Consider the following 25521-nt stretch of genomic DNA (forward strand, 5'->3'; position numbering starts at 1 on the left):
GTTGGAGCAAGTCCAGAGGAGGGCCACGAAGCTGATCAGAGGGCTGGAGCACCTCTCCTGTGAGAACAGGCTGAGAGAGTTGGGGTTGTTCAGCTTGGAGAAAAGAAGGCTCCGGGGAGATCTAACTGCAGCCTTCCAGTACCTGAAGGGGCCTACAGGAAAGCTGGTGAGGGACTGTTTATCAGGGAGTGTAGTGACAGGACAAGGGGTAATGGGTTTAAGCTGAAGGAGGGTCGATTTAGATTAGATGTTAGGAAGAAATTCTTTCCTGTGAGGGTGGTGAGGCACTGGCACAGGTTGCCCAGAGAGGTTGTGGATGCCCCCTCCCTGGAAGTGTTCAAGGCCAGGTTGGATGGGGCTTTGGGCAACATGGTCTAGTGGAGGGTGTCCCTGCCCATGGCAGGGGGGTTGGAACTAGATGATCTTTAAGGTCCCTTCCAACCCAAACCATTCTGTGATTCTATGATTCTATGAATATAGTTAGCTGATGAAGAAACCCTTACTTTTCATCATCCTCCCAATATCTTTCTGTCCTTTTCCAGTTCTTCCATCTCCTTTCTAAGCCAGGGACATAAAGGTTAAATATTACTACAGTGGCATTGTAAGAGGTACATGAAAGAGGAGACTTAAAAGGAGGTCTTTGGATATGTTTAGCAAGGAGGAGAGAATTGGCCAGTTGCTGTTTGCTTATGTAATGTTTTTTCTGGTTGTCTGAAGACTTCTCAGTGGTGTAGGCAAAAATTATAACCTGGACAAGATCTTACCCACATCACTGTCACCTTCTCCTTTGTCCAGGCCCTGGTCCTTTAGGCACCTTCAGTAAAGGTCCCAGTGGTGTTGTAACCACTTCCATGCTGCCTAATTTTCTGCTTGTCAAGATGCATTTGAAAACAGAGACAGTCCCTTCCCCTGCTCCTAGGACAATAATTGTATTATTATGAGAGCACTTTTGAAGAAAAGCTGCTCCTTTTATTTCATTCCCCTCTTTTCTTTCCTATCTACAATGGTCAAAAGGTACCATTTCAAGGTGGCATCTGAAAACTCAGTCTCACTCATTTGCCACTGGGAGGTTAACACAGATTGTACCGTGACTGCCCCACAGATGTAATCTGGAGATGATTTCCATATTTGTTGCTGTGCCCATTTTCAGAATCCAGGCCAATCCCATGTGTGGAAATGGCTTTGTCTGGTCCAGGTGTTGAGATGAGACAGAGCATTTCAGTGATGGCCTCTGAGGCAAAGGCACCCACAAGAGTTACTCTACAGTGGGACTAGGAAGATGGAAAGTGGAAGAGACCCTTCAGAGATGACGTAACTCATGAAGTGAGCCTGCTGGAGAAACATCTGGCAGGAGAAGAGAGCTCTTGCAGTGACTTGCAATGGACCCTGGAGGCCCCACAGGAGGTAACACTGGAGTCATTCCCCCTGCAAGCAGTTTCGTGTGTGAGGGTCACAGCAGAATCCTCAAGCCCTGAAAGCAATTCAGGTCAAGCTAATACCACAGTTACTAAAGCAGCTGAACCCGTCAGTTTTACTATTAGAAAACAGCTTCTCAGACATGCCTGGAAGAAATTGAGCTATTTTATTTTCTGAGTTGCCTTTTGCAGAGGAAATAGCTATGGGAGGGGTGGAGTGTGTGTGTGTAGGGGTGTGGGATGTGTGCATGTGGGTGTTCGGGGGAGGGGCGTTAAAGCTCAGCTCAAGCTGAAAAGTACTCAGGATTGTAGATGGGGGAAGGCTGGCAGGATTTTCTATCCGCTTTCAGCATTTATTACGTATTTGTAAATACATGGGTCTGGATTTGGCCTAGGAGTCAGGCCCCATTTTTACTGGCACAGCCCAGACCTCAGAAGCTTATTGCGCAGGGCTTGTGGCAGCTGGAGCAAGAGCTGCTCTTTGTGCAGATGTGGCTGTCCTAAAGGAAGCAACAGGCACTCAGGGGGGCAGCAGAAGAACAGATGAAGCAATAGTCCATAATTTTCTACTAGGAAAAAATATGCTAGTGAGATGGTCTGCTCTTGCTGTTGGAATATTTTCTCCTTCAAAGTCATAAAATACAGCCAAAAAGCAAAACCACTTCTTTAAGAATAGGCCAGAGAGCAGCAAAGAGGGATTTTTGCAAACCATTTTTTCAAACCATCGTTCCTGGCCTCCTTGCCCACAAGCCATCCCCACGGTTCAAGGCACAACAGTTATGGTGATGCTTTAGAAACACATACAACAATGGGCAGGCTTGTAATGCCATGAGATCTGCATCACCTGTGATAAGAGAAGACATGGCATGTATGCTGCTTTGGCCTCAATTCCCATGGCATCTGTCCTTCCCCATCCCCCAGTTCTGCTTCATGACCTAAATCTTCACCTAAATAGCATCTCTGTGCTTTCCTTTAACTTCCACCAAACCCTGCAGGGGATCTTGTATGTATGAGAGCTTCTTCCTCTGGCTTCATATCCAAGAAAGGGTTTTAACAAATGTAGGAGATGGACAGAGGTTTTATGCTCCCCTGTTATTCCTTGCAGCAAACACATGCCCACTGGGGGAATCAGGTTATTTTCTTGTTAAAGGAGTTGTTGCAGATGAACCTCCTTTCAAAGTCCCGGCAGGATAAAGCTGCTGCTACTGGCAGCAATTGAGACACATGCCGTGAGAGGAAACACTGGGGTAGGTGGCATCCAGACTCCCAGGGGTGGAGGAGATCTGGCTGGTGCAGCAAGATACCATTCACACAACCTCTGCATCTGTGTGGATATCTATCTCACCATGTGTTGTAGCAGCTCTGCCAGCTTTTTTCAGACTGTGGAGATTGCTGGGGTGAAGGAAGGCAGAAGAAGCCCCACTCTTGGGGATACAGATGTTTTACACTGTGGTAAAGAAGGAAGATGGACAAGAAGCACCGGCTGTGTCAAGACCAAGGTATGTCTGCACTGATCAGTGAAACAAGACCTGGGTGCTGGCCTGAGCACACTGCCACCATCGCTTCTGTTCAGTGTTCCTCACTGTCCTTGCTGCTGCTTTGGCTCAGACACTCCCAAACACTGCCCAGGCCTGGGAGTGCTCACCATCCACAGCCTGGACATGGCCTTCTGGTGCAGTGGAGGGGAAAGGGGATGTAACCACACAGACATGGGTACAGCTGAATCAGTTGGCCTCCAAGATGTGTAATGGTCCTGGCTCTGTTGGGAAACTCATGTAACCATCCTCATCTACCTTGAAACTCACGTAACCATCCCCCCTATCTTGGGGCCTACAGGAAAGATGGAGAGGGACAGGAAAGCTGGTGAGAGACTGTCTATCAGGGAGTGTAGTGATAGGACAAAGGGTAATGGGTTTAAACTAAAAGAGGGTCGATTTAGATTAGATGTTAAGAAGAAATTCTTTACTGTCAGGGTGGTGAGGCACTGGCACAGGTTGCCCAGAGAAGCTGTGGATGCCCCCTCCCTGGAAGTGTTCAAGGTCAGGTTGGATGGGGCTGTGGGCAACGTGGTCTAGTGGAGGGTGTCCCTGCCCACGGCAGGGGGGTTGGAGCTAGATAATGATTGAGGTTCCTTCCAACCCAAACCATTCTGTGATTCTATGATTCACCTGAAACTCTTCAAAGTCAGGCCAAGTTCAAGCACACCTAAGGTCCCAATCACACAGGTGTCCCTGCAAACTACCTGCACTCCTGGCCCTTGGGCACCTTCATTCCACTGATGAAAGCCAGCCCCAAGTTCCCAAGCAGCAACACTGGCAAAGCAGACAGCAGGAGTGTGTATACATATTTAGGTGACATATTGCTTAGCGGGGTGCCCTGCAGTCAGCATCACACAGGAGCTGGGACACGTTCCCGCCAGGGCTGTGGGGAACAGACATACACCACTGTGCGATAAGCCAGAAACAGCATGGCCGTCTGTGGTGCATCCTCTGGGGTATCCCCTGGAGCTGGCTGAGTGCCTCTCTCCCTGCTACCTCCCAACCTGCTGTGCATCGCATGAGGTGCAGCTGCCAAAGGGAAAGAAGGCTAGAGCCTCCATGCCCTTGTCCAGGTAAGGACAGCTTTGGTGCCTTCTGTAGACGTGAGAGTTGCCACACAAATGATCCAGCTCCCAGACAGCTTCAGCTCTTCCGTCATGTGCCCCAGCTCTCGGGAATATGTGGGAGACTGTGGTGGGTTGACCCTGTCTGGAGGCCAGGTGCCCACCAGAGCCGCTCTATCGCTGCCCCTCCTTAACTAGACGGGAGAAAAGGTATAACGAAACGCTTGTGGGTCGAGATAAGGACAGGGAGAGATCACTCACTAAGTATCGTCACGGGCAAAACAGACTGAACGTAGAGAGAAAATTCATCTAATTTATAACCAAGCAAAACAGAGTAGAGGAATGAGAAATAAACCCAACTCTTAAAACACCTCCCCCCACCCCTCCCTGCTTCCCAGGCCCAACTTCACTCCCCATTTCTCTCTCTCCTCCCCACCAGTGGCACAGGGGGACAGGGAATGGGGGTTGTGGTCAGTTCCTCACATGTTGTTTCTGCCACTCCTTCCTCGTCAGGGGGAGGACTCCTCACACTCTGCCCCTGCTCCAGCGTGGGGTCCCTCCCACGGGAGACAGTCCTCCACCAACTGCTCCAGCATGGGTCCTTCCCATGGGCTGCAGTTCTTCACCAACTGCTCCAGCGTGGGTCCCTCCCATGGGGTGCAGACCTTCAGGAATAGACTGCTCCAGCATGGGCTTCCCACGGGGTCACAGCCTCCTTCAGGTGTCTCCACCTGCTCCGGCATGGGGTCCTCCATGGGCTACAGGCTTGCCTGTGTTGCCTGTCCTGCTGGGGGTGGCCAACAATCCTTTAAACAGCAGGAACGGTGCTGTGCAGCACTGGCCTAGGGCAGGTGCTGGCTGGCTACTTGGGCAGGCAGAGATGCTCTTCAGCTGTGCCAAGCAAAGGCAATGGACCTGGAAACCAAAGAGAGAGGAAGCTGAGGCCAGCAAGGGAGAAAAAGGGCCAAGGAGGATATTTATTTCTTTGATATTCTGCTCTTTGCTCTTCAAGAGAAAAACATTCATGAGTCCTCCTGCCACGCTGCTGCAGCCAGATCTTTGTCACAGCATCCATGAAGGAGAATCAGACAGTTCTCAACCTGTCTGATTGCTGCTGTGGGCATGGTTTGTACTTGCTTTATTTCTGCCTGTCTCATTGCTTCATGGTTCATTTGGCTGAACTCTTCATACGAAATAACGTGTTAGACGAGCTCTGTGCTGGGAATTTTGCGGGAAGGCACTAGCTGTCCGGGGAAGGGATGGGCAAAGGGACTCTGCTTTCAGCATCCATACCGACTGCCTACCAAGCAGTTGTGCTTGTTTGCTTTGTCAACCCATCTATAATAATAATAATGTTTCAAGTCAAAGAAACACATCTACGAAACCAAACCTTTCTGGCCAGTGACTGTGGCCCCAAGCCTCCCACAGCACGTCCTACCAGCTTGTTCCAACTCTTTGCTTTGTGTTAAAGAAGGAAAAGTGAGACTAGCACGTGCCTGATGTTTTAGTGGAAAAAACTTCAGTTACAAATGAATGGAAGCGGTACTTCCCTTCCAGACCTTCATTTTGGGTCCCCTTTGAGCAGTGCTGTTAAGTGGGTTAACAAGATTAACAAGCCAAAGGATGGCTTGCTGCTTTGTGTTTTTTGAAAACAGCCTGGGGGGTGCCTCTGCTACAGTAGGGCGCAGGAATGCAAGAGTGGGGTTCAGAGGAGGGAAAGGGAAAGTCCTGGGTGAGGGCATGGACCAAAAAGACTGAGAGACACACGGTCTCCCCCCAGCAAGGGGGCTGGGGAGGGGGCCGGGAGGGATGGTGCTGCCTCGCATCGCTGTGGTGCACCTCCGTCCTGCCGCACCGCTGAGCGCCTGGGATGGGGGGGCACAGGGTGTGAGGGTCCGTGCTCCTGTCTGGGCTGAGCCTGCTGCCTGGTCGCTCAGGACAGGCGCTGGGGCTGGTGGCAGGCTGACATGCACGGGGCCACCCGAGAAGGTAGCGACTGGAGCTAAGGAAAGATTAGAGGAGGGCAAACAAGTTTTGTGGTGCTGTTAGTGGAAAGAGTGAGAAGAGGTCTTTGATACTTCTATCTCATGTCCAGAATTGCTCTGAAAGCCTCATGGCAAACAGCGATGGTGGCTGAGTAAGAGGTGGCTTGTGAGGTACACACAGACCCCAGCTGAGTTCACAGACATGTAAAACTTAAAACAAGCCCTGTTTCAGTTACTCCAAAGGCTATGAAGCTCAGAAATGCTGAAAGCCTTCCAACATGCCCAAACAACTGTACCATCCACACCCAAGGGTCAAAAATATAATGGAAAAATATAGATTAGAAGAGGAACACATGGAGGCCCCTGGTCCAACTCCCTGCTCAAAGCAGGGCTCACCAAAGTTAGGCCAGGTTGCCCAGGTCCTTGTCCTGCCAAGTCTGGAATATGTCCCAGAACAGAGGTGCCACCACCTCTTACCTGGGCCTTGTCTGCACCACTGATGGGAAGGAATTTTTTCCTTATATCCAACCAGAATTTCCCCTGTTGCAACCCAAGCCTGTTGCATCTCCCCATTTCCTTGTGCACCTCAGAAAAGAGTATCTGTCTTTTGTCTTGCTCAGGCAATATCTGACTACAAATAGATCCCACTGCAGCCTTGTCTTATTCAGGCTGCACAAGGCTGGTTCCCTCCACTTCTTCCCATAACATCCTGCACTCCTGTCCCCAGGACATCTCTGTGATCCTCTGTTTGAACTCTTCAGCTTATCAGCATTCCTCCTGTCTTGGGAAACCCAAAACTTGTCTCAAAACTCCAGATGTGCTGAGCAGAGGGGCACAGTCACTCTCTGCAAGGTTTGGGTATGCTTTGCGCTAGCCAGTTTTCAAGATGTGTGCTCACGTCACCTTTTGTTGCTGGGTTTAAAAGCTGTGCAGAAAGGAAAATGATCACGTATCTTCACAGTGTATGCCTTCTGCTGCTGGAAACTGTCTAGATGATTTGGGGACAGTGGAGTATGCTTGTGTGCCTTAGCACAACACTGGCTCAGAGCTATTGTTGTTTGCTGTATGCATTTCGAGAGTCCTGTACAAACCTCTAACTGCACAGGACTATTGCTTGCCCAATTCATGTATTCTACAGACTCATACAGGAACTAATACTGGTTTTAGAAATCCTCTGTGGAAGTACAATCTGCCCAACATACTTCCACTGTCCCAGTGTTTGGAAACATTCCTTAAAGGCTTTGTATTATTTTATATTTACATTGTTTCACTCTATGTTCTTGCAATTTCTAACTGGCATTTATTTACAGAACAGAGTGCAAGAGTACTTTTGACAAGCACATGTAGTGACTGGTTTCAGAAAGATGGGGCAGGGCTCGCCTTACAGACATTTTTAGACTTAATTAGAAAAGTCTGTGGGGAAGAAATAGCTGCACCTACATTTTTCTGTTTCCCACTGGTTTTAGCTGCTGTAGTGTGGGATACGCTTTTTTGTGTACGCAGACAAGTTTGACCAACCCTTTATAGGCACAATGGTACAGCACACGGGAGTCCGCTCCCAGCTTTCAGTCGGCCTGGTCTTCCTTGGAGGAATACAACTTGAGGCTGTGGAGCACCCCAAGCAGTTGTGCAGTCAACCCTCTGTTACAGCAACAGGTGCCATACCAGCATTAGGAGTATTGTTTGTGGCACAGGTTTTACACGGACATAGCTGCCTCTTTAACCTACGTCTTTCTGCTTCTCTACAATGTGACAAACAGGTTGTTGGAAGAGCTTAAAATAGGCTTTGAAGAGGGGTCTTGCCTTTTTATACAGCTTATACAGCTTCTTGTTCATTTGGTCGTGTTTCTGCAGCAGTAAAAGGCAAGGAAGAAACAAGGTTCCAGAAGATTCAGCTGTCTCTGAGAAGTGAGATATTGTTACCATAAGCAGAAACAAAAAAGTATAAAAAGGATCAAGTCTCTTGTACAGCCTTCCTGCTCCCTTCCATCTGCAGAAAAAATTTTTTAAATGCAGAAATTTATTTATTTTTTAACAGAAATAGCTAAGAGACTTGACTCATCACTTGCGATCCTCCAAAACCAGAAGCTGCTCCTGTAGGCTGCTAGCTGACTAAATTCTGTACACTGCAAAGCAGATTTGCATTTCCCCAGAGGTGACTGGAAGTGATCTTGCTGAGCTCTCCAGTATTAAAGTTGATGTATATTTCCTTGCATCCAAGTTTTTTTTTCCAGGATTGCCCAAAGCAGGCAGAGTTTAGGAGCAGCTTTATTTCACCTTTTGGAAATGAATGACTTCTGGGTTATTTTCAAGCTTTACGGTAGTCAGAATGGCAGATTACTCATCTGTTCTTGTTAAACAGATTTCAGGAATGGCTGAAATCCCAGGAGCTCATGTATTAAGAATATATAACGAGTTGATTCTTTTGCTTCCTTGTGCTTTGACAGTGCATTGTATCTCTGAATGGCTTTAGAATGCCAGGAACAGATCAGATGCCCAGAAGACAGTCATGTCAAGCTATGCTTGTGTGTTTGGTGTAGTTAATTTCTGTATAGGCAGGCTTCAGAAATCAGGAGCAAAGGCATCTAGGGTGAACTCCAGTTCTATGCAACTTCCCAGCAGAGTGGTCACTTATATGCAATGTAATTGCTTGTAGTTAAATTGGATGTGTGTCTCTTCACTTTGTAATGTAATACATACACAGCCATATCTGATTGTGGCATTATGCCCAGTATTGCCTTCTATGAAGTATTAACAAATTGAAAGGCAAGGTGTTGTCTTATAATAGCAAATTTTTAATAATGAAAGTTAAATTCCTTTTCCCCCAAACCTTTGGGTTCAAGTGTCACATATTTTCTCTACCACCATTACTGCTATTGTTCTAGCTGAAAGCTGAGATCCTCATATAATCCTATGTCTATGTGAGCATGTTTTTTTAGAAAAGTGTGGAGCAATGTAAGACTCTGAGAAATTCAACGGAGCTTGTGGCAGCGCACCCTCAATGTGCTGGCTGCCACAATGCTGCAACACATTTTGGTAATTAGGTAATAGAATGAACTGAGCCCTATTGCGAGTCGCTGAACTCGTGAAAGGTACGGCAGAGAGAGACATGTGAGAAGACCATTTGCAAGTCATCCACCCTGCAGTCAGACCCAGGCTGTAGCCATCAAGGTCATCCCTGTCCTTCCCCAGGTGCAGACATGCCCTTGGGGAGGGAATGCAAATGCTATTTCTTGCTCTGAGCTTTACAGTTTGGATTCTGCACATTAAGGAAAACCTTGCTGCTGTTTGGATTGGACTTCCCAGATCACTGTCAAAAACCCATAGGGCTTTTTCTCAAAGATGATGTTTGCTACAGGGTCAAGAAACTTATTTTTTCATGCCTTTCTGCCGTAGTGGTCTGGTGATAATACTCTAACGATATTATTAGATGGACCTCAGTAGAACCTTGTGGGCTCTTCAGGACCTGAATAGTACTTCTCAATCCAGGAACATGCCTCTGTCTCTGGGGTCTGACACTTGTGTCTAGCAAAATTGCAGGCATGTTCTAAGAAAATATTCCCCATGGGTTTTTGCATTAAATTTTGCCTGGAGACAGGAAGGTAGTGTTCATGCCTGTAACTATTCAATAATCACTAGATCTTTGTGACTTTTGTGTCTCAGCTTAATTTCGTTGTTGTGAAAGCACTCACATTCACATGCCTGAGGAGATACATAGGCAGGCAAAAAGCTAAATTCCACCTGTTTGGTTACAAACATTTAGCTCCTGGAGTTGCTCAGCTGGCTCTTTGGCATTGTCGTTGCAAAATTCAGGAAGGATTGAATCCCCTGGTGCTTGAGATCCTCAGTGTGTGTGCACCCAAAACAGCCTTCCCAGAAGCTATTGCTTATTTTAAGGAATGGTCCATGATACACCAAAATAAATCATTTCTCTGGCAGAAAAAATGTGGAGGAGTAAAACTTCTGGGCTCACAAACCATATTAGCATACTGTCCTGAAGACTTCTCAAGGGAAGACACCATTTCAGCTCAAACTTTGGAGTTTACATGAATAATGGATTTAGTTACTCCAAGGTGTGGTTTGCGTTTTTTTAAAAAAATACATATCTAACTTAAATATCTGTCATTTTATGCATCTCTAACTTAATAGGAGGTGTGGATTATAGGTACACCAGAAAGGTACTAACACTTTTTTCCATCAGCATTAATTCTATTACAGAGTAAGATGGGCTACCTGCTGTTCTGGACTCACCAGGAGTGCAGACCAAATTGTAAGTGCCTGCCTAAGTAATCCTCTATGCTGATAATTTGATTGATATGTTCTGAGCTGTTTTGTTTGTAAGACATATATAGTATCACAAATACAAAAGACTGCCAGAGGGAGTGGTAAAATTGCCCTGGAATTACAGTCCTTCAAAATTCTAATAGTTAATGTGACTGCTCATTGCTTCGGAAATGGTTTGGGCGTGATAAAGCTTTATGTGCACATTTTAAGCGCATATAAAAGAATCTGGATGAGGGGAAAAGGGTGCAGCTCCCTTGTTTTTTGCTTAGGGTGTCCAGGACATGATAAGGCACGTCCTGCTGTTTTCTGTTCTGATAGATGTGAACTTGAAACCCAAGCCTTCAAAATGCAGGGGAGGGGAGAGAAATGCTTCCAAAGATAAGCAAAAGAGGACTTCCACTACAACAATTAAATCTATTGAATGTGGTATGTTTAACAGATTCCCAAAAATTATCACATTCCAAGTGCAGAATCTCGCTGGGATCTGGACTCTTCTACAATCTCTGGCCACTTCTGCGTATGAATCACTTCCCTGATAGCAGCTCCCACACACAGGATCACTAAAGCCAGCAAGCTCTGCTTTTGTTTCTTCTGCTTTTGAATGCCTGAGGTAGGATTCCTTGCTTCTAGTCACCAGGCATGTGGGAGAGCCCACATCTCAGCTGAACCCTGCAGGAGCTGCAGCCCACTGGTCTGCAAGGGGCCAATAACTGAAAGACTAGTCATGTCTCTTCTTGGGCTGCAGCTCTTGAAGAGCTGATGGGATCTCTGTTTGGGGAGCTTGCTAGCACAGGGAGTTACTGTGAAGCAACCCTAGGCTGCCACTGGCTCTCTCACCTTACCACTTCACTTCTCTCTCTCCATGGCCTGTACTGTCTCCTGTCTACCAGCAGCACCAAGCTCTACCATGGCTGCCAAACACAGGCAGGGCAGTTCAGTGATCTTCCCTGCACAGGGATGACCTTGGGGCCTAGAAGATAGAAACAAGTTGAAGCTTAATCCGGCTGCGATACAAGGGATGTTGGCTGGTTCCTGGAAGATGGGGATAAAGCTTATCTGCTTTGTAGCCGAGGGGTGTCTACATTTGCAGCTGCAGCTCTCTCCAGGTGAAGGAGCTGGGTACGTTGTTGTTCCTGGAGGACTGAGTAGCAGTCCAGTGGCACTTTCTGCTCCTTCCTGCTGGCCAGCAGACCGCAGCAACAGCTTTTAGATGCCGACACTGCTTTTTGTCAGCAGTGCAGTTATCACCTGGAGATTCAACATCACAGTCACTCCACATGAGCTCCACCTTAAATCAGCCTGAAAGTTGAAGTTAGGACAGGATATGGCAGCTCCTTGCTAAGCTGGGTATTTTTCTGCATGTGCATGACACCATAGCGTGCTTCTGGTTTCAGGGTGGAGTTCAAAATGTGGCTTCTGACCAGTAAAGCCTTTATACCCTGCTGTCTCAGATCTACTAAAAAAGTATTCACAGATAGGTCTTTTGGTTCAGTCAGGGTAAGCTACTCAAGGTCTGTGTCCTGCAGCTGACCCTTACCTTTACACCTCTCACACCTCTGGGATCTGAACCAGCAGAGCTCAAATCTGTGACCCCAAAAGCATGATACAAAATTTTTGTAGACCTGAGATGTGGGGTTGGCTGGGGAGGAAAGCAAGTCAGGGAAGCCCATCCCGATGGCAGGTGCAATGTTCCTGCCTCATCCTTTTCACTGAAATGTTTTGCACTGTGATAGCATATACAGTTAATTGATTTGGTAGTAAAAAGGACTCAATTTAAAATATGTGCCTAAGCATACCAGAAATGCACCTTTTTTCTTCTGTCCTGTACATGACAGTAAGTAAATGACCCAAAGAAATCCAGGTCCTGTCATTCCAGGCAGTGGAAGAAACAGAGATCCAAAGTTGACACTGCACTAAAAATACTATTTTTTTTTTTTTCTGAGAGCAATTGCAGGAAAGCTCCCAGCAGCTGTCACTATCCAGTGCATTTGAAATCTATTGTACCCATGCAGTGACTGAGCCAATTGTTTAATTTTATCAGTCTGTGAACACTTTTTCAAAATTAAAATGTGCTTCTTTTCTCAGCTGTGAGAGTGGTACGACAATACTGTATCTATGGTGACATAACTCAGAAAGTTCCCACAGGCAAGAGCTTATATTTGTTGTTTAGTTTGCAGTGGAGTCATTGTAAGTATGATTGAATGTGTTTGTCTTTTAAAATCAGTGAAATCCACAGCCTTTAGCTAGTAGCAGAAATTCCTATCTATGCGCATAGCTCACACAATGCTAACAGCTAGTTAAGGAAATAAAGGTGACAGAAGTGAGAAACTGATAGAAAAAGCCCAGTTGAAGGACTCACCCAGGAGGAAGGTGGTGCTGAGTCTTCTCAGGATCTTCTGTGAAGTATTCTCTGAAATGCTGATCGAGAGGGTCCCCTGCCCACTAAGCACCATTATGAACTTGCTGATCACCTGCAGAAAGAACTAGGTACAGAATTCTTCTCTTAACCTTTATTGTGCTGCAAGAACAATGCTGGATACATTTCCTGTAAAATAAAATTAAAGTTTTCATATATCTCACTTGGAAAAATGCATTTCTTGGTTCACATCTAATAACATACAGCGTTCACTAGTTATATGAGCTATTCATGGATTTGTCAGTGTAATGCTTTTCCTGAAGAAAACAGCAATGTGCTGAAACCTAAGCTTTTAGAGAAACATGCAGGGAAACAGCGTCTGAATTTCCCACCTAATACTTCATCATGGCAAAAAAACCTTTGAAATGCATGGAGGCATGGGGTCATCCTAAGAAAGATGAGACAGTTTTTGTTCTGAAACTCTATGGTGGGCATTGAACTGCAAGTGCCCTGGGACTTTGTGCATGTTAGTTTCCATACCAGATCTTTAGCTAACCCCAAGCAAAGAGCAATTGCGTGTTTGTCTGTGTGTGAGCTCCACACCTGTAGTAATCTGAAAGGAAGCATCATCTGCTCCCTGCTGTAACAGCCAGATGCTGCAGGCTATGCGGTGCCCTAGGGATTAGCATCCTGCTATTCATTTGGGTCTTTTTGGAGTGACAGGTAGCGTCATGCTTTGGCTGCAGAGCTTTGGCAGGCATACTCTAGGCATTACTCACCATACAGCATTGTCAGGACATCAGATTAAAATACGCCCAACCTACAGATAAAGCCAGGTTTCTTTGCTGTGTGTAACTCATTCCAGTAGCTGACTTTTTGTCCCCAGATAATAAAAGCATCAATGCTCCTTTTTTTCTAATTAGTGAAACTATGTTTACAGGGCACATTTCCTTCGTGCTATCTGTTTTATTGTCTGATCAACAACACATGAACTTTCTAACTCTAGGGGTTCACAAAAGATGGATTTACCTGCTAGTTTTCACATATGACAAAACCTTTTTGCTGGTGCCAGTGTGAAATTATGAGTGGGTGTTCTTTGTTATAATAACAGGGTATTCAGAACAGCAGGCACAATACTGACATGCTGATTCCCAGGTTGGGCCAACACCAAAGCATCAAACTGATAAAAAAGAAAAGTTTCTGTCTGCAAATGATGATCTTTATGAAGGCAAATCTTTTTGCAAGAATTATTTTTGAGTTTTTGAGCATTACTTTAGCGGCTAAACTGATGAAATTATGGATATCACAGGTGAACTGCAAAGTGGGTGGAAAACTGGATGGACCATCAGGTTCAAGGGTAGCGCTCCATCAGGCAAAGCATAGCTGGCAGTTACAAGTGCCATTTCTCAGAGGTCAGTACCAGGCCAGTATTTTTTAACATCTTTAGCAACAACCTAGAGGAGGGGATGTAGGGCACTGGTGGTGGTACCACACTGGGGGAGCAGCTGGAGGGGAGCACAGCCTTTCAGAGGGGCCTCAGCAGGCCACAGAAGAGGGCTGCCAGGAACCTTCCGGAGCACAGCCTGGGCAAATGCTGTGTCCTGCCCCCGGTCAGGAGAAGCCCAGCAGTGGTGCTGGATGAGACCCACGGCATGGAGAGCAGCTCTGCAGTCCTGGTGGACAGCAAGGGACACAGGGATCAGCCAGGGACCCTGTGGCCTCAGTGGCTGACCATGGCCTGGGTGGTCCTTGCAAGCCAGCGGAGGGAAGGGCTTCTCCACCGCTATGTGGCACTCATCAAGCAGTATCCAGAATCCATTGTGTCAAATTTTGGGACATCCAGTCCAAGAGAAGTTTTGAGAAAATAGAGACAAAACTTCCCCACAAGCTTGGTGCAGCCCTGGGACAGGGCCTAGAGAGGTGGTGGGATCTCCATCCTTGGAGATAACCTGATCTAGCTTTGTGGTGAGCCCTGCTTGGAGCAGGTTGTTGGACTAGGTACCTCCAGAGATGCCTTCCAATCTAATTTTTTTCTGAGGTCCTTTAATTACATTTCACAGCATTCTTGTAGCAGGACTAAAGTTGAGATGAAGAGTTTGTTTCTACTGAATGCAGCTTCTTATGCCATGTCCAGGAGGCCTTTTCTGAGATTAGGTGGTTACTTGCCAACAGGACACCATATAGTCTGGCAACGGGAAGACGGCAACAGGGTCCCAGAACACACTTGTGCCTTTCCTCTTTCTGACACCGCAAGAAACCCAAACCAAGGAGAAACGATGCTGAAGTAAGCAGAGTTCTGATGCAAAACTATCACTGCATAGTAACCCCTGAATCCTAGAGAGTACACAAGACCTGCCCCAAAACCAGCTTACCATCACTAATCAAGAGGAGCCCAGGAGACCTGATGAGAACTTGATACCTGGCATCCCTCACCCGCTGTGTCACTCCAAGTGATCCTGGCCAGATTGCTTGGGTATACACCTCTCCGTGCCTGTTAACACATAGGTGTGAGGGGGTAGAGGAAATCTGTGAATGAGTAAGAGCGAATGAAACCAGCTTTGCTTAAAATTAAAGTGGCTTTCCTGCTCCAAAACAGCTGAGGTAGATAAACAGGTTGCAGATGTGCTGAGAAGACCCGTTCCCAAGAAATCACAAAGCACTGAGGCCTTGGTAAAGGTGAACTAGGGATTCCTGTGGGTGTCTCCACGCATTTTAATAATACAGAGATCAACAGGACGTCAAGGATGTAAAACTTCATTTCTAGCCTTTCTCTAACCTGACAGAAGTGCAACAAAACTGAAACACACACTGCAAATAGACCTAAAGACACTCAAAAATGGCAGTTTGGGTTTGGCAAATGACCTTTCTTCCTACCAGAAACATATGGATAATTGCCTGCCTATCTGAGTCATTCTCCTACATAGCTACACAATGTTGGAGAAAATGCTATATGAGAGCAACATCTGAGAAGGAATGGATGGAAAGTATGTGTGCCCATCTGCCAGATACTGTTGCAGACTGAATAATCCCGTTGGGCTGCTGACTTATGTTTAGCTCTTCAATTAAGAGCAAGTCCTATACTTGGTACTCATGTGAGTAAGCCCCAGGGTCACATAAATAATCCTCAGGATTACTCAGAAATTAATTTTTAAGACATGATTAACACATGACTGGGAGCTTCAGGCTTTGCGCACAGAGTCACGGAAACATTCAGGTGGGAAGGCACATCTGGAGGTCTTCACTCCAACCCTCCTCTCCAAGCTCAAATGACTTCAAAGTGGAGTCAGCCTGGTCAGGGACTTGTCCAGCTAAGTTTTGAACGTGTCCAACAGTGGAGATCCCATCACTTCTCTTGGCTGTGTCCCAGGACTACACCACTCTTGTGGGAAGGAATTTTTTCTCCTTATGTGCAACCAGAATTTCCCATGCTGCAATGTGTCACTTTTGTCCCTTACAACAAGGGACAAAGCAAGACATGTTAAGACAAGATATCTTTGTGTACTGCTGAGAGGAGGTTGGTAACCGGCTGTGAGACAGTGGACATCTGCAATTAGGTTTTCCCTGAGACATCTCTTCTCCAGGCTGACGAAGCCTGGTTCCCTCCATCTTTCCTCCACACATCAGGTGCTCCAGCCCCACTGACCATCTCCATAGCCTCGCACGAATCTTTCTCCAGTCTGCCAACAAGGGATGTTTGCCTCCACCACTGACATGTACACAGGAGCTGCAGCTGCCCTGAGAAGACAAGTGCTTTTCAGATGACATTTTAATCCTCATACGGCTGTACCATTCTGTCAGTACTGACTGAGTTGTCCCTCGCGTTGACGCCATAGCACATGTCCTCTCCCGTGTGAGACTGAAAGAGGGAACAGTGTGAGCCCACATGGGAAAGAGGTGCTGTTTGCCATGCAAGGCATTACGCAGTGGGAGCTTGGGCAGCGCGGGACCTTGTGGTCAGCCGATGATGGCTATCTGGACTCTGGCTAGGCTGGAGGACGCTTAGAGGCAGGATTTCTTCCTGGGACTTGGGCAACAGCTTTGGCTGAGAGCCTGGGTTCTTTCCATGTCAGTACTGAACAAATGTGTGAATAAAGCATGCTATGTTTCTGTTATGCATGTCTTGCTCTCTCTTTTATTAGTTTGGCTTTTTCTCTTCTTTTCTTTACTTTCTTTTTTCCTGACAAAATGAGCTTGCATATTTTTCTTTAATGAGCGTTGACTACTGGGGTCATGATGCTCTGGCTCCAAGTGTGGCTCAGCCACTCAGAAACCTGTCCGGCTCAGGCAAATGGCTATTTGCTTGCAAAACCGCCATGTATCTGGGGCTTTCCAGTATAGGTACAAGCTCCAGACAATGACTATTGAGCAATACTTCAAAAACCTGTGGGCCAGATCTCTCCCAAGGGCTACTCCAGCCATGCCAACAGCATAGTCATCATATCAGGTATGAATCTGCATTACTATTTGAGCCAAAGTATGCAGGGACTCTCTCCGTGATGCTCTGAAATATGTTAATACTACTTAGTGTCTGAGGGTTGAAATGTACTGAATCACAAAGAGAGAAAAACATTTGGTATCAGTCTTTGAAATTTCAGTGAAACTGTTGCCTATTCATGAAGCTCTTTATGCTCATTACAGCGCATTCACTGCTCACAGGTTCACTAGCTGGGGTATGGATGGTTTTAACCTAACACGCAGATTTCGGCTCTCGCACTCAATATTATAGTTTAAGTAAGTTCACCACACTGCAGACACATGCTCCACCCAGCACACTGCAAAGTTATTTACTCCTGCTGAACGCTGCATCTTTCAGCCTATTTATTATGCTCAGAGGATTGTGACCGGAGCTCTGCAGAACACTGTGGGGTCTTCACTCCTTCCCATGAAGCTCTGACAGGACCAGTCCAGGCTGCAAGGGAAATGGTTTGTACCTCACAGCCACCTTTGCAACCTCCAGCTTAACCCCATGGCCTCTCAGAGAAATGCAGTTGAAGTTTGAGGGCCTTAAATACCTGCTTCCACAGACAGGGCATCCTGTAGTCCGATCTTGGGTTAAAAGTAGCTTTTTGCAGATTTCAGCTGTGCTTTGTGTAAAAGGACAAACCTGAAGAAGGGTGTAAGAGTAAGGGGAAGTATACATAAAAAAAATACGCCACCATTTCTGATATCTATTTGCGGTGCTGAGGAGCATGCGGGTGTCGCTGGTTAACCTGGAGTTTACAGGAATCCCACAGAAATGCCTATCAGAAACCCGGGGCTAGCATGGCTGAACCCCCTGGAATGCTCCAGCATTTGTTCCTCAGCTGTACTTGTTTAGGCAAACCAGACAAAAAGTACCTGATTTAGTCTGAAGAGGAAAGCTGGAGTCCAAGGTAAACATGTATGGGCAGCGCTTTTGAGTAGCTTGACTTCCAAGTTTCCTGAGAGCAGTCATGCCCTCAGAGTCAGTAATGAGAAGGAATTTGTTTGCTGAAGGATCTCTGGGGCTCTGTGCTTCTTTTGCAGGTGGGGGCATTCAGACAATTGATGAATGAAGCATTTTCTGTCTGGGACAGTAAATATTTAACTGGAAAGTTTAGAAAGATACATGCTTCTGAGTTTTCAAGGCCTCCTCAAAAGAAGTGTCTTTCCTGCAACCACAAAACAAAAAGCACAGAAAGGAGGACAGAGGCTAGGAAACAGGGAAATCAGAAAAACTGTGTCCCTCTGTAGCACACTGTAGTCCTGCATCGCCTTCTCTGCAGCACGTGCAAGAAACCTGTGGCACTCTCAGACGTCTGCAACGTGCTGCAGAGCATTTCTGTCTCCCTATTCCATTTATTCGAGCACCCCCAAAATGCCATTCATCACACTAGATCTAATCACTGAATGTTCAGTGCTTTTCTTGGACAATCAAGCAACACTAAATGTGACCTGCATAGAAATCCCAAAGTGATGAGAAAGGGTAGGTTTTACACAAAAATGTCTTTCTCAGGTTTCTCCACTGTTGTGTCTGGCAGCTTTTGGACATGAGCATGGCACCAGCAAGTACCTGGAACTTTTTGGCATGCAACCTTTAGTGGCCTGGTAGCCAAGCTGCCAGGATGCATTGGGATGTTTTGTTATAGCATCTTAGCATGGAGAACCTGAGGCTTTGGAGGCCTGATCCAGGTGACGGCAGTGGTTCCAGTCAGTCATTGCAGCAGGAAATGGAGTTGCTTTCAAGCATCAAAACCAGCTAAATTCTCCTGTTCACTAACTAGGTTATATTTTGTGGTTTGTCCTGGAAAAGTAGTTCCAGGCAAACAGTCTTAGTAGTTGTTCTGTGACTGACTTTACTGGCTCAGAAAGAGCTGTGTCTCTCATTGCCTTCTAAGATGTCACAGATGTGAGTTGTGCACACTTGAGGCCACAGCACATTTTGTAGTCAAGCACAGTGGAGAAAAGAGGTCCCTGAGGTCTGCACGCTCCACTGCTGCAACCGATTCAAGGGCCTTCTCCTCTCCAGCATGATGCACACGATGTCACCGGTGAAATGCCTGCCTAGCAGAGCTATGACAAGGAGGCTTGAATCCACACTTAACCACTCAATGGCTCACCCAAGTGGGGACTGGAAAGAGGATCTGCTGGGTCAAAGTGTTCTTAGGGAGGTAACACATGCCTGCTGCCCTGAGAGCAATGCATCTCTTCAGAGCTAAGCACCAGCAAGAGGAGTGCAGGAAGGACAGAAACAAAGGAGCAGAGAAGAGATCTAACAGGGAGATCAAATGGTCTTTCTCTTGAGCTTAGCATTTCTTTGGAACACATCCCTACTGATCTTGATGGCGGGGTGTTGGCTGATTCTCTGGGCTGCTTCCATAGGGTGATTCACTGTCTTGTTGAAGGTGGTCAGAAGTGGTCCTTTTGGGCTACCAAATCTTGACTGGCCCATGATGGGAGAGACATTTAGGAGAAAGCTATGCAAGGAAGTGGTGGGAAGAGAAAAGAAAAAAAGAAAAGAAAAGAAAAGAAAAGAAAAGAAAAGAAAAGAAAAGAAAAGAAAAGAAAAGAAAAGAAAAGAAAAGAGAAAAGAGAAAAGAGAAGAAAAGAGAAGAAAAGAGAAGAAAAGAGAAGAAAAGAGAAGAAAAGAGAAGAAAAGAAAAGAAAAGAAAAGAAAAGAAAAGAAAAGAAAAGAAAAGAAAAGAAAAGAAAAGAAAAGAAAAGAAAAGAAAAAAGAAAAGAAAAGAAGGAAAAGAAAAGAAAAGAAAAAAAAGAGAAAAGAGAAGAAAAGAGGAAAGAAACTTTGATGCAACAGAGGCAAGGATATGCACAACTTAGTAAACAGTAATGAGTAGAGGAAAAGGGCCTTGGGCCTGTTCAGCCTGGAGAAAAGAAGGTCAAGGGAGTACCTAGCTGCTGTCATCCATCATCCACTGCCTCACAGTGTTACCGAGGAGCGAGAGAGAGAGACAACGAGAGAGAGACAGGCTCTTCTCACAGGTCCGCAGGGAAAGGAAAAGAGGCAGTGGCAGGTTGTAACAGGGGAAATTCTAGTTGGACATATGGAAAAAATTCCTTCCGCAACAGTGATGCAGGTCTGGGACAGGCACCAGAGGGGTGGTGAGATGTCTGTCCTTGGAGATTCTCCAGACTGACAGAACAAGGTCCTGGGCAACCTGACCTAGCTTTGGTGAGCCCTGCTTTGAGTAGGAGGTTGGGCTGAAAACCATCAGATGTAAACCTTTCTGTGATTCATCAAGAAGCTCCCAGTGATCCTTCTGAGACCTCTCTCAATCCCATGATCTTCACCACCAGTACATTGCACAGGTACCAGTATGAGGATAGAGCCTGGGCTATGGGAAGGCATAGGAATGTAGGTGTGCACATACCTTGTACTGAGAAGAAATGTGCCCAACATGGTGTTTTGAAGGAAAAGCCCCTCCTTCACTGTCCTTCCCAGCTACTGCTCTCCTGGATGGTGCTACACAGTCCTCAGAAAGCAAAGCTAAATGTTTCACCAGATGTGCCTGATGTCCATGTGTAAACAAATTGTCATGAATGCTAGTGGTGTTTGATTTCTGTAGAGCAAAGCTTGCCACATCACAGATCTTTGGAAGAACAGCCATGTCATGGCCAAAATAGCCTTTGGATAAGACCTCAGCTGCTGGTGATCTCCCCATGCTCTGCAGCAGGTGGGAAGAGTCATGAAAGGCAAGGGAAAACAGGGACAGATGGGAGGTCTGCAGAGCAGGAAAGGCAGTGATGAAGCTGCTGAGTGTGGATGGGCAAGAAATGTCTATAGACTTGGGAAGGACCTACTGAGCTTACAGTGGGCTGCATGGGAATGACATGGGAAAATGAAAATCAGGAAGCCTGGGCAGGTTTTGGGTCTACTGCAGAGAGCACAGATAAAAGTCATTGTTTGAGCTAACTGACTCAATGGAAAACCTTGTGGTAGGTGTGTGCTTGTGTTCCTCTGCTATTTGAAAAGTCTCAGAGCCCACAGACTACTTCAGTGCAGAGGTGAGCCCCTCATGGGCTTATGTGGTGTTAAAGGAGCTGGCAGAGGGGCCAGGGTTGCCCTGCCTCCTCAAGAGGGAACTGTGTATAAAGTCCTCTTTCTTGGAAGGACCCATGGGGACCAGATGCTGGAGGGATGGGGCTTTAGCAGCAGACAGGCCAGTGGTGTCGTCACTGCACACCTCTGGAAGGGCAGAGGCAAGCAGACAAGTCGAAGTGAGAGATCTCCAAGCGTGGCTGGGATGGCATTGGTAGGCTCTGGAGGCTTATGGAGGTGGTTTGGCAGTAAACAGGGCTATCACTGGCAGCATATTTCTCAATACATCTGTCTTTTGTGCCTGTGAGTTTACCAGCAAGCTGGAGGAACGGCTCATGCAAGAATCCTTTCATGCAGAAGGGTGTGTGAGCTGTCCTTGTGCGCAGTGGCGCGCAGCTCTATCGGGATGTCATCTGGCAGTACCTGGCCACAGCTAGCTCTGCCCACTGGGAAGCAGCTGTCTATGGGTGTGTAAGCCTGCATCTGAGCTTCAGGTTTTTCAGTGGAAGATCTCTTCTTATTCTTTAAAAACATGTCTTTCAACCGTAAATAACTTTTAACAAATCCTGCACAAAATTTCTCAACTATTTTTCAAGAAAAAGACCTCACACCTCCAAATTTTCCCACCTTTTAACAAAGGATTGGCCATTTTTGAAAGGAACACCCCTCTCGCCAAAGTGATTGGTTTCTCCCCTTCCCCCTGAGCCTTTCCTAGACCTATCTGAATATCTGTTCCTCCCCTTTTCCTAGGGAGAGAAGCCAGGCAAAGAAAGCTGCAGGATGTTAAGCTGAAACGTGTTCTGATCTCAGCCCCATGAGACAGAACCTGGAAGTAGTTTGGGGATCATTTTGTGGTTTCCTTGGGGTGGCAGATAAAAGGGATACAACAGCACTGGAGATGGAGAATGGGACATCTGGGCTCAGCACATGCTGTCTTGCAGCAGAGCCTGTCCTGGTGGAGGACTCCCAGGTATCCAGTGCCTTGCGTGAGTAAGCTGGCACCCCCAGCCCTCATGTGTGGAGCACCCAGCAGCTGGCATCTCTGCACTTGCTCTTGACACTGCAGCAGCACCAAGAAAGGTCAGATTTTAGGACTGTTGATGTATGCTGGCTTCTGTCTCCACTCAGAGGCTTAGGGAAATTAAACTCAAAAGTCTTTATGGCACCATGTTCCAGAAAAGACAAGAGGAAGTGGACAACAGAGAGACAGGACACAATGAGTAACAAGCCCTCTCATAAGTTTAATAACTCCAAGTTGCCCTCGCCTGCTTCCCTGGACTCCTTGGGACAGGATGCTGTCCTATCCCAGGTTGCTGCTCTAGCTGGTCACTGCAGATTTGCTGCCAGTTTCTCCAACTCTCTCAGCACAGTGGCACACACAGCAATCCTTGCTGCCACAAAGTGTGTATTGAACAGATTATTTAACTTTTTTTTTTTTTTAAATTTAGGTGGTTTGCACCCAAGGCAAAGGTTCAGTACATCTAGTTGGCTTTTACTTTTACATGTTATCACAAGCACAAGCTCTCTTCTGTTTCCCAAGATTTCTCCCCTCATAACAGAAAAGCCCCAGAAACGACGATGACAAGCTAAACACACTGCATGTGTTTGAGGCCTGTCCACCAGCTCCTTTCTGTTCTCTCCAGCATACATCATCTGAGCTTTTGGGTCTCTCTCCTTTTAAAGCCCAGAGAGCCTTTGCCAACAGTCCTTATGTAAATGGAAAATTTATGCACACACACCCATGCATGTGCAGTCATCCCTTCTGCTTGCTCACATACTCTCACTCTTGAAAAGGCTGTCAGACATCTCAGTTTTTCCAGTCAAGGCCTCTTTTTCCAGTTCCATACTTTACTGGACAAATCTTGAGGACTCGTATATCTGTTAAACCCAGGTCTAACAAGTCCCAGGTGGAGCTTGGCACCAGACTTGTGCTGTTCACATCAGTGCTGTAAGTCCACTGATTTTAAGAACTGCCTCCCCAGCTATATCCCGTTGCTGTGCACCCACGCAATACCCTTAGGATGGTAGCATGGGGACTATATATCCATGCACTATGGCCCGATCTCCTTTTAAACTAAACTGCATCTTAGCATGAAAGAAATTGGAAGCTATAATTTATAGCTTATAATTTCCATCTCGTCACCCTGTCATATCATGTGACATGTTTGTCAGAGTGGGCTAACTCTGTTAAGAAAATTGTATTTGATATTTCTTACATCATGATGCATGACATTTTACACATGTAGACTGAGCCAAGCAAGTGCTACCTGAGGTTATTCCCATCCTGGGAATAATGGGTTCTCCATCCTTTGAAAAGAAACTGCAGAAACTGCAGATTTCATACTGCAGCGAAGGCGGCCCGCAGATCATGTGTGAAGACCTACAACAACCCCAATGACATATGAGCGGCCCCAAAAATGCTGAAACATTCTGACTGTAGAAGAGATCCTGGTTGGAGGAAGCAGTGCTAAGCTTCCTCCCCTTTCTGCCTGGCTTCCATCTGAAATCTGCAGCAGCCATGCAGGAAACCAGGGAAATGTGACTCATGCTAATTTACACCCATGAGTGATCCTGGATTCTCACCAGTCCTGCCCAAACTCCAGCTAAAGGCACAGTGTAAACAGGAGGATGGTAATTATAGCAGTCAAATGGCTTTGCCAGCATCTTCCACTTAATCTCATTTTAGGTGCCTAATTATTATCCCTTGAAGATCTGTGATGTACTTGTCACATGGATTAAAAAGCAAGCAACTGTTAAAAAATAACTCTCTGTGGAAAGTCCTATTTCTGACTATTCCTGACACAGATCCAGCAGGCATCTGTTCTCAGCATATCGCTCCAAAGTAGCTGAAGATCTAGGAGAAGGTGCTGTTTCTGATGAAGTTTACAGCTGATAGAGGCACGAGCGGAGTGGTACCTATGCAAACACACAGTGTTGTGCCACACATCCCACACAAGGAGGATGCACAACCGTCAGCAACTTTCGGACAGTGGGGACTCACTGAAATGCATAAGAAGGGCTCAGTGAAACCACCTGAGCAGCCCACAGGGGAGCAACAGCTGGGAGAGTTAATAGGTCACAGGTAGCCATGGGAATGGGTGGTCCTCTCTGTGCAGCTCTAATTAAGAGAGGATCATGGTTTGGCTCTTCAGTACAGACAGACCAGCCTCCTTGCAACAACATTACAACAGTCGCGGGATTGTAATCAGAAACTACATCCCTCCACACTTGAAAGAAATTAGCAATTTAAGGGTTTTTAAAGAATGATTTCTACAAGACCCTGCCTGAGACGTGGTGTGCCTATCACCCTGCTTCTCCTGAGCTCCGTCTTCCTCGTGAAGAGAAGACTTGTTCACACTGTGCAAACGCCCAGGGAGGGCAAGTTTCTGACTGTGCATGGCAGTGGGTGAACCAGAGCATTGGTTCCACCTCTAGACCAGAGAGAAACCTCCCTCTTTCTTCCTTTTAGAGGCTTTTCACTCATTTAAAACAAAAAACAAACCCAGTTTGAAGTGAGTTTCAAATGGAAAGCTCCTCATGAAAAAAGGAAGCAAAGGAGTTCATTTGGAAAATGTCAAAATGCGTTGTTTCCGCTTTCAGGAACATTTACTCCCCTCTTTTCAATTAAAGCTATTTGTCAGTTTGGATCACATTCAAGAAATAATTTAATTTGCCACCTTTACTGGCCAAAGTGTGCATCTGGAAACTCCAGCTAGGGTGCTGACCCTGCTTTTCTGCCATCAGGTGTTCCTGTGTGCAACAAAGGGGTTTGCATAGGAGTGTCACTATATGTGAAACTATATGGACAGGCTTTGACTGCAGTGCAGTACCACCTTTACCAAACCCATCTGCTTCAGCTAGACCAGATCTTTCAAAAAGAGACAATCTGAATCTTAAGGCTGCATAATTAAATTACTGATGAACTAGTAACCAAGTCATCCGTGGTCTGATTCCTCGCTGACAGACTTCTGTCTCAAAAATGCAAGAAACCTCTAAGTAATCAGTGCAGAGCTGTCATCAGATTTGGAGTTGTGTAGCTTGTAAAGTTACAAGGAATTCTTTTGCTTGTGTGCAAAGGCTGTAACAAGTCACTTAAGCCTCCAGTGCCAGACCCAAGTCTGGATAGCATTTACCAGCAAAGCAAAGGTCCCACCAGCACTGGCATTGGTATTTGACATGGTAGGTTCTCTCTGTGCTCCACCAAATCTCCCACCTGATCTCACAAGACAGGAACATGATGACACCAGAAGCACCCACCTGCCCAGTGTTCCCTGGGCTGGGGCCTCACATGAGCCTGGCCAGGTCCCAAGGTTGTCTCTGACACACTCTTCTCTGCAGTGGCTGGTGTCCAGTGCTTGGGCTCA

General features: G+C 46.4%; 1 protein-coding gene across 2 annotated transcripts in view; it reads right to left on the reverse strand.

Annotated features, from left to right (window-relative positions):
* Positions 1 to 4453: 4453 nt before the first annotated feature.
* Positions 4454 to 25521, reverse strand: part of LOC129199898 (basic proline-rich protein-like) — a 37749-nt gene continuing 16681 nt past the window's right edge. Inside the window, exons 2-3 of one of the 2 annotated variants that reach the window (XM_054811033.1) lie at positions 12646 to 12757; positions 4454 to 4932 (exon numbers count right to left, since the gene is read on the reverse strand). In XM_054811033.1, coding sequence (XP_054667008.1) covers positions 4880 to 4932; positions 12646 to 12757 — 165 coding nt within the window. In that variant the 3' untranslated portion in view covers positions 4454 to 4879. Of the gene's footprint in view, positions 4933 to 12645; positions 12770 to 25521 lie in introns of both variants that reach the window. The other variant, XM_054811032.1, reaches the window with a different exon arrangement.

This window comes from Grus americana, chromosome Z (genome assembly GCF_028858705.1).
Source record: "Grus americana isolate bGruAme1 chromosome Z, bGruAme1.mat, whole genome shotgun sequence".
In the NCBI taxonomy this organism is placed as follows: Eukaryota; Metazoa; Chordata; class Aves; order Gruiformes; family Gruidae; genus Grus; species Grus americana.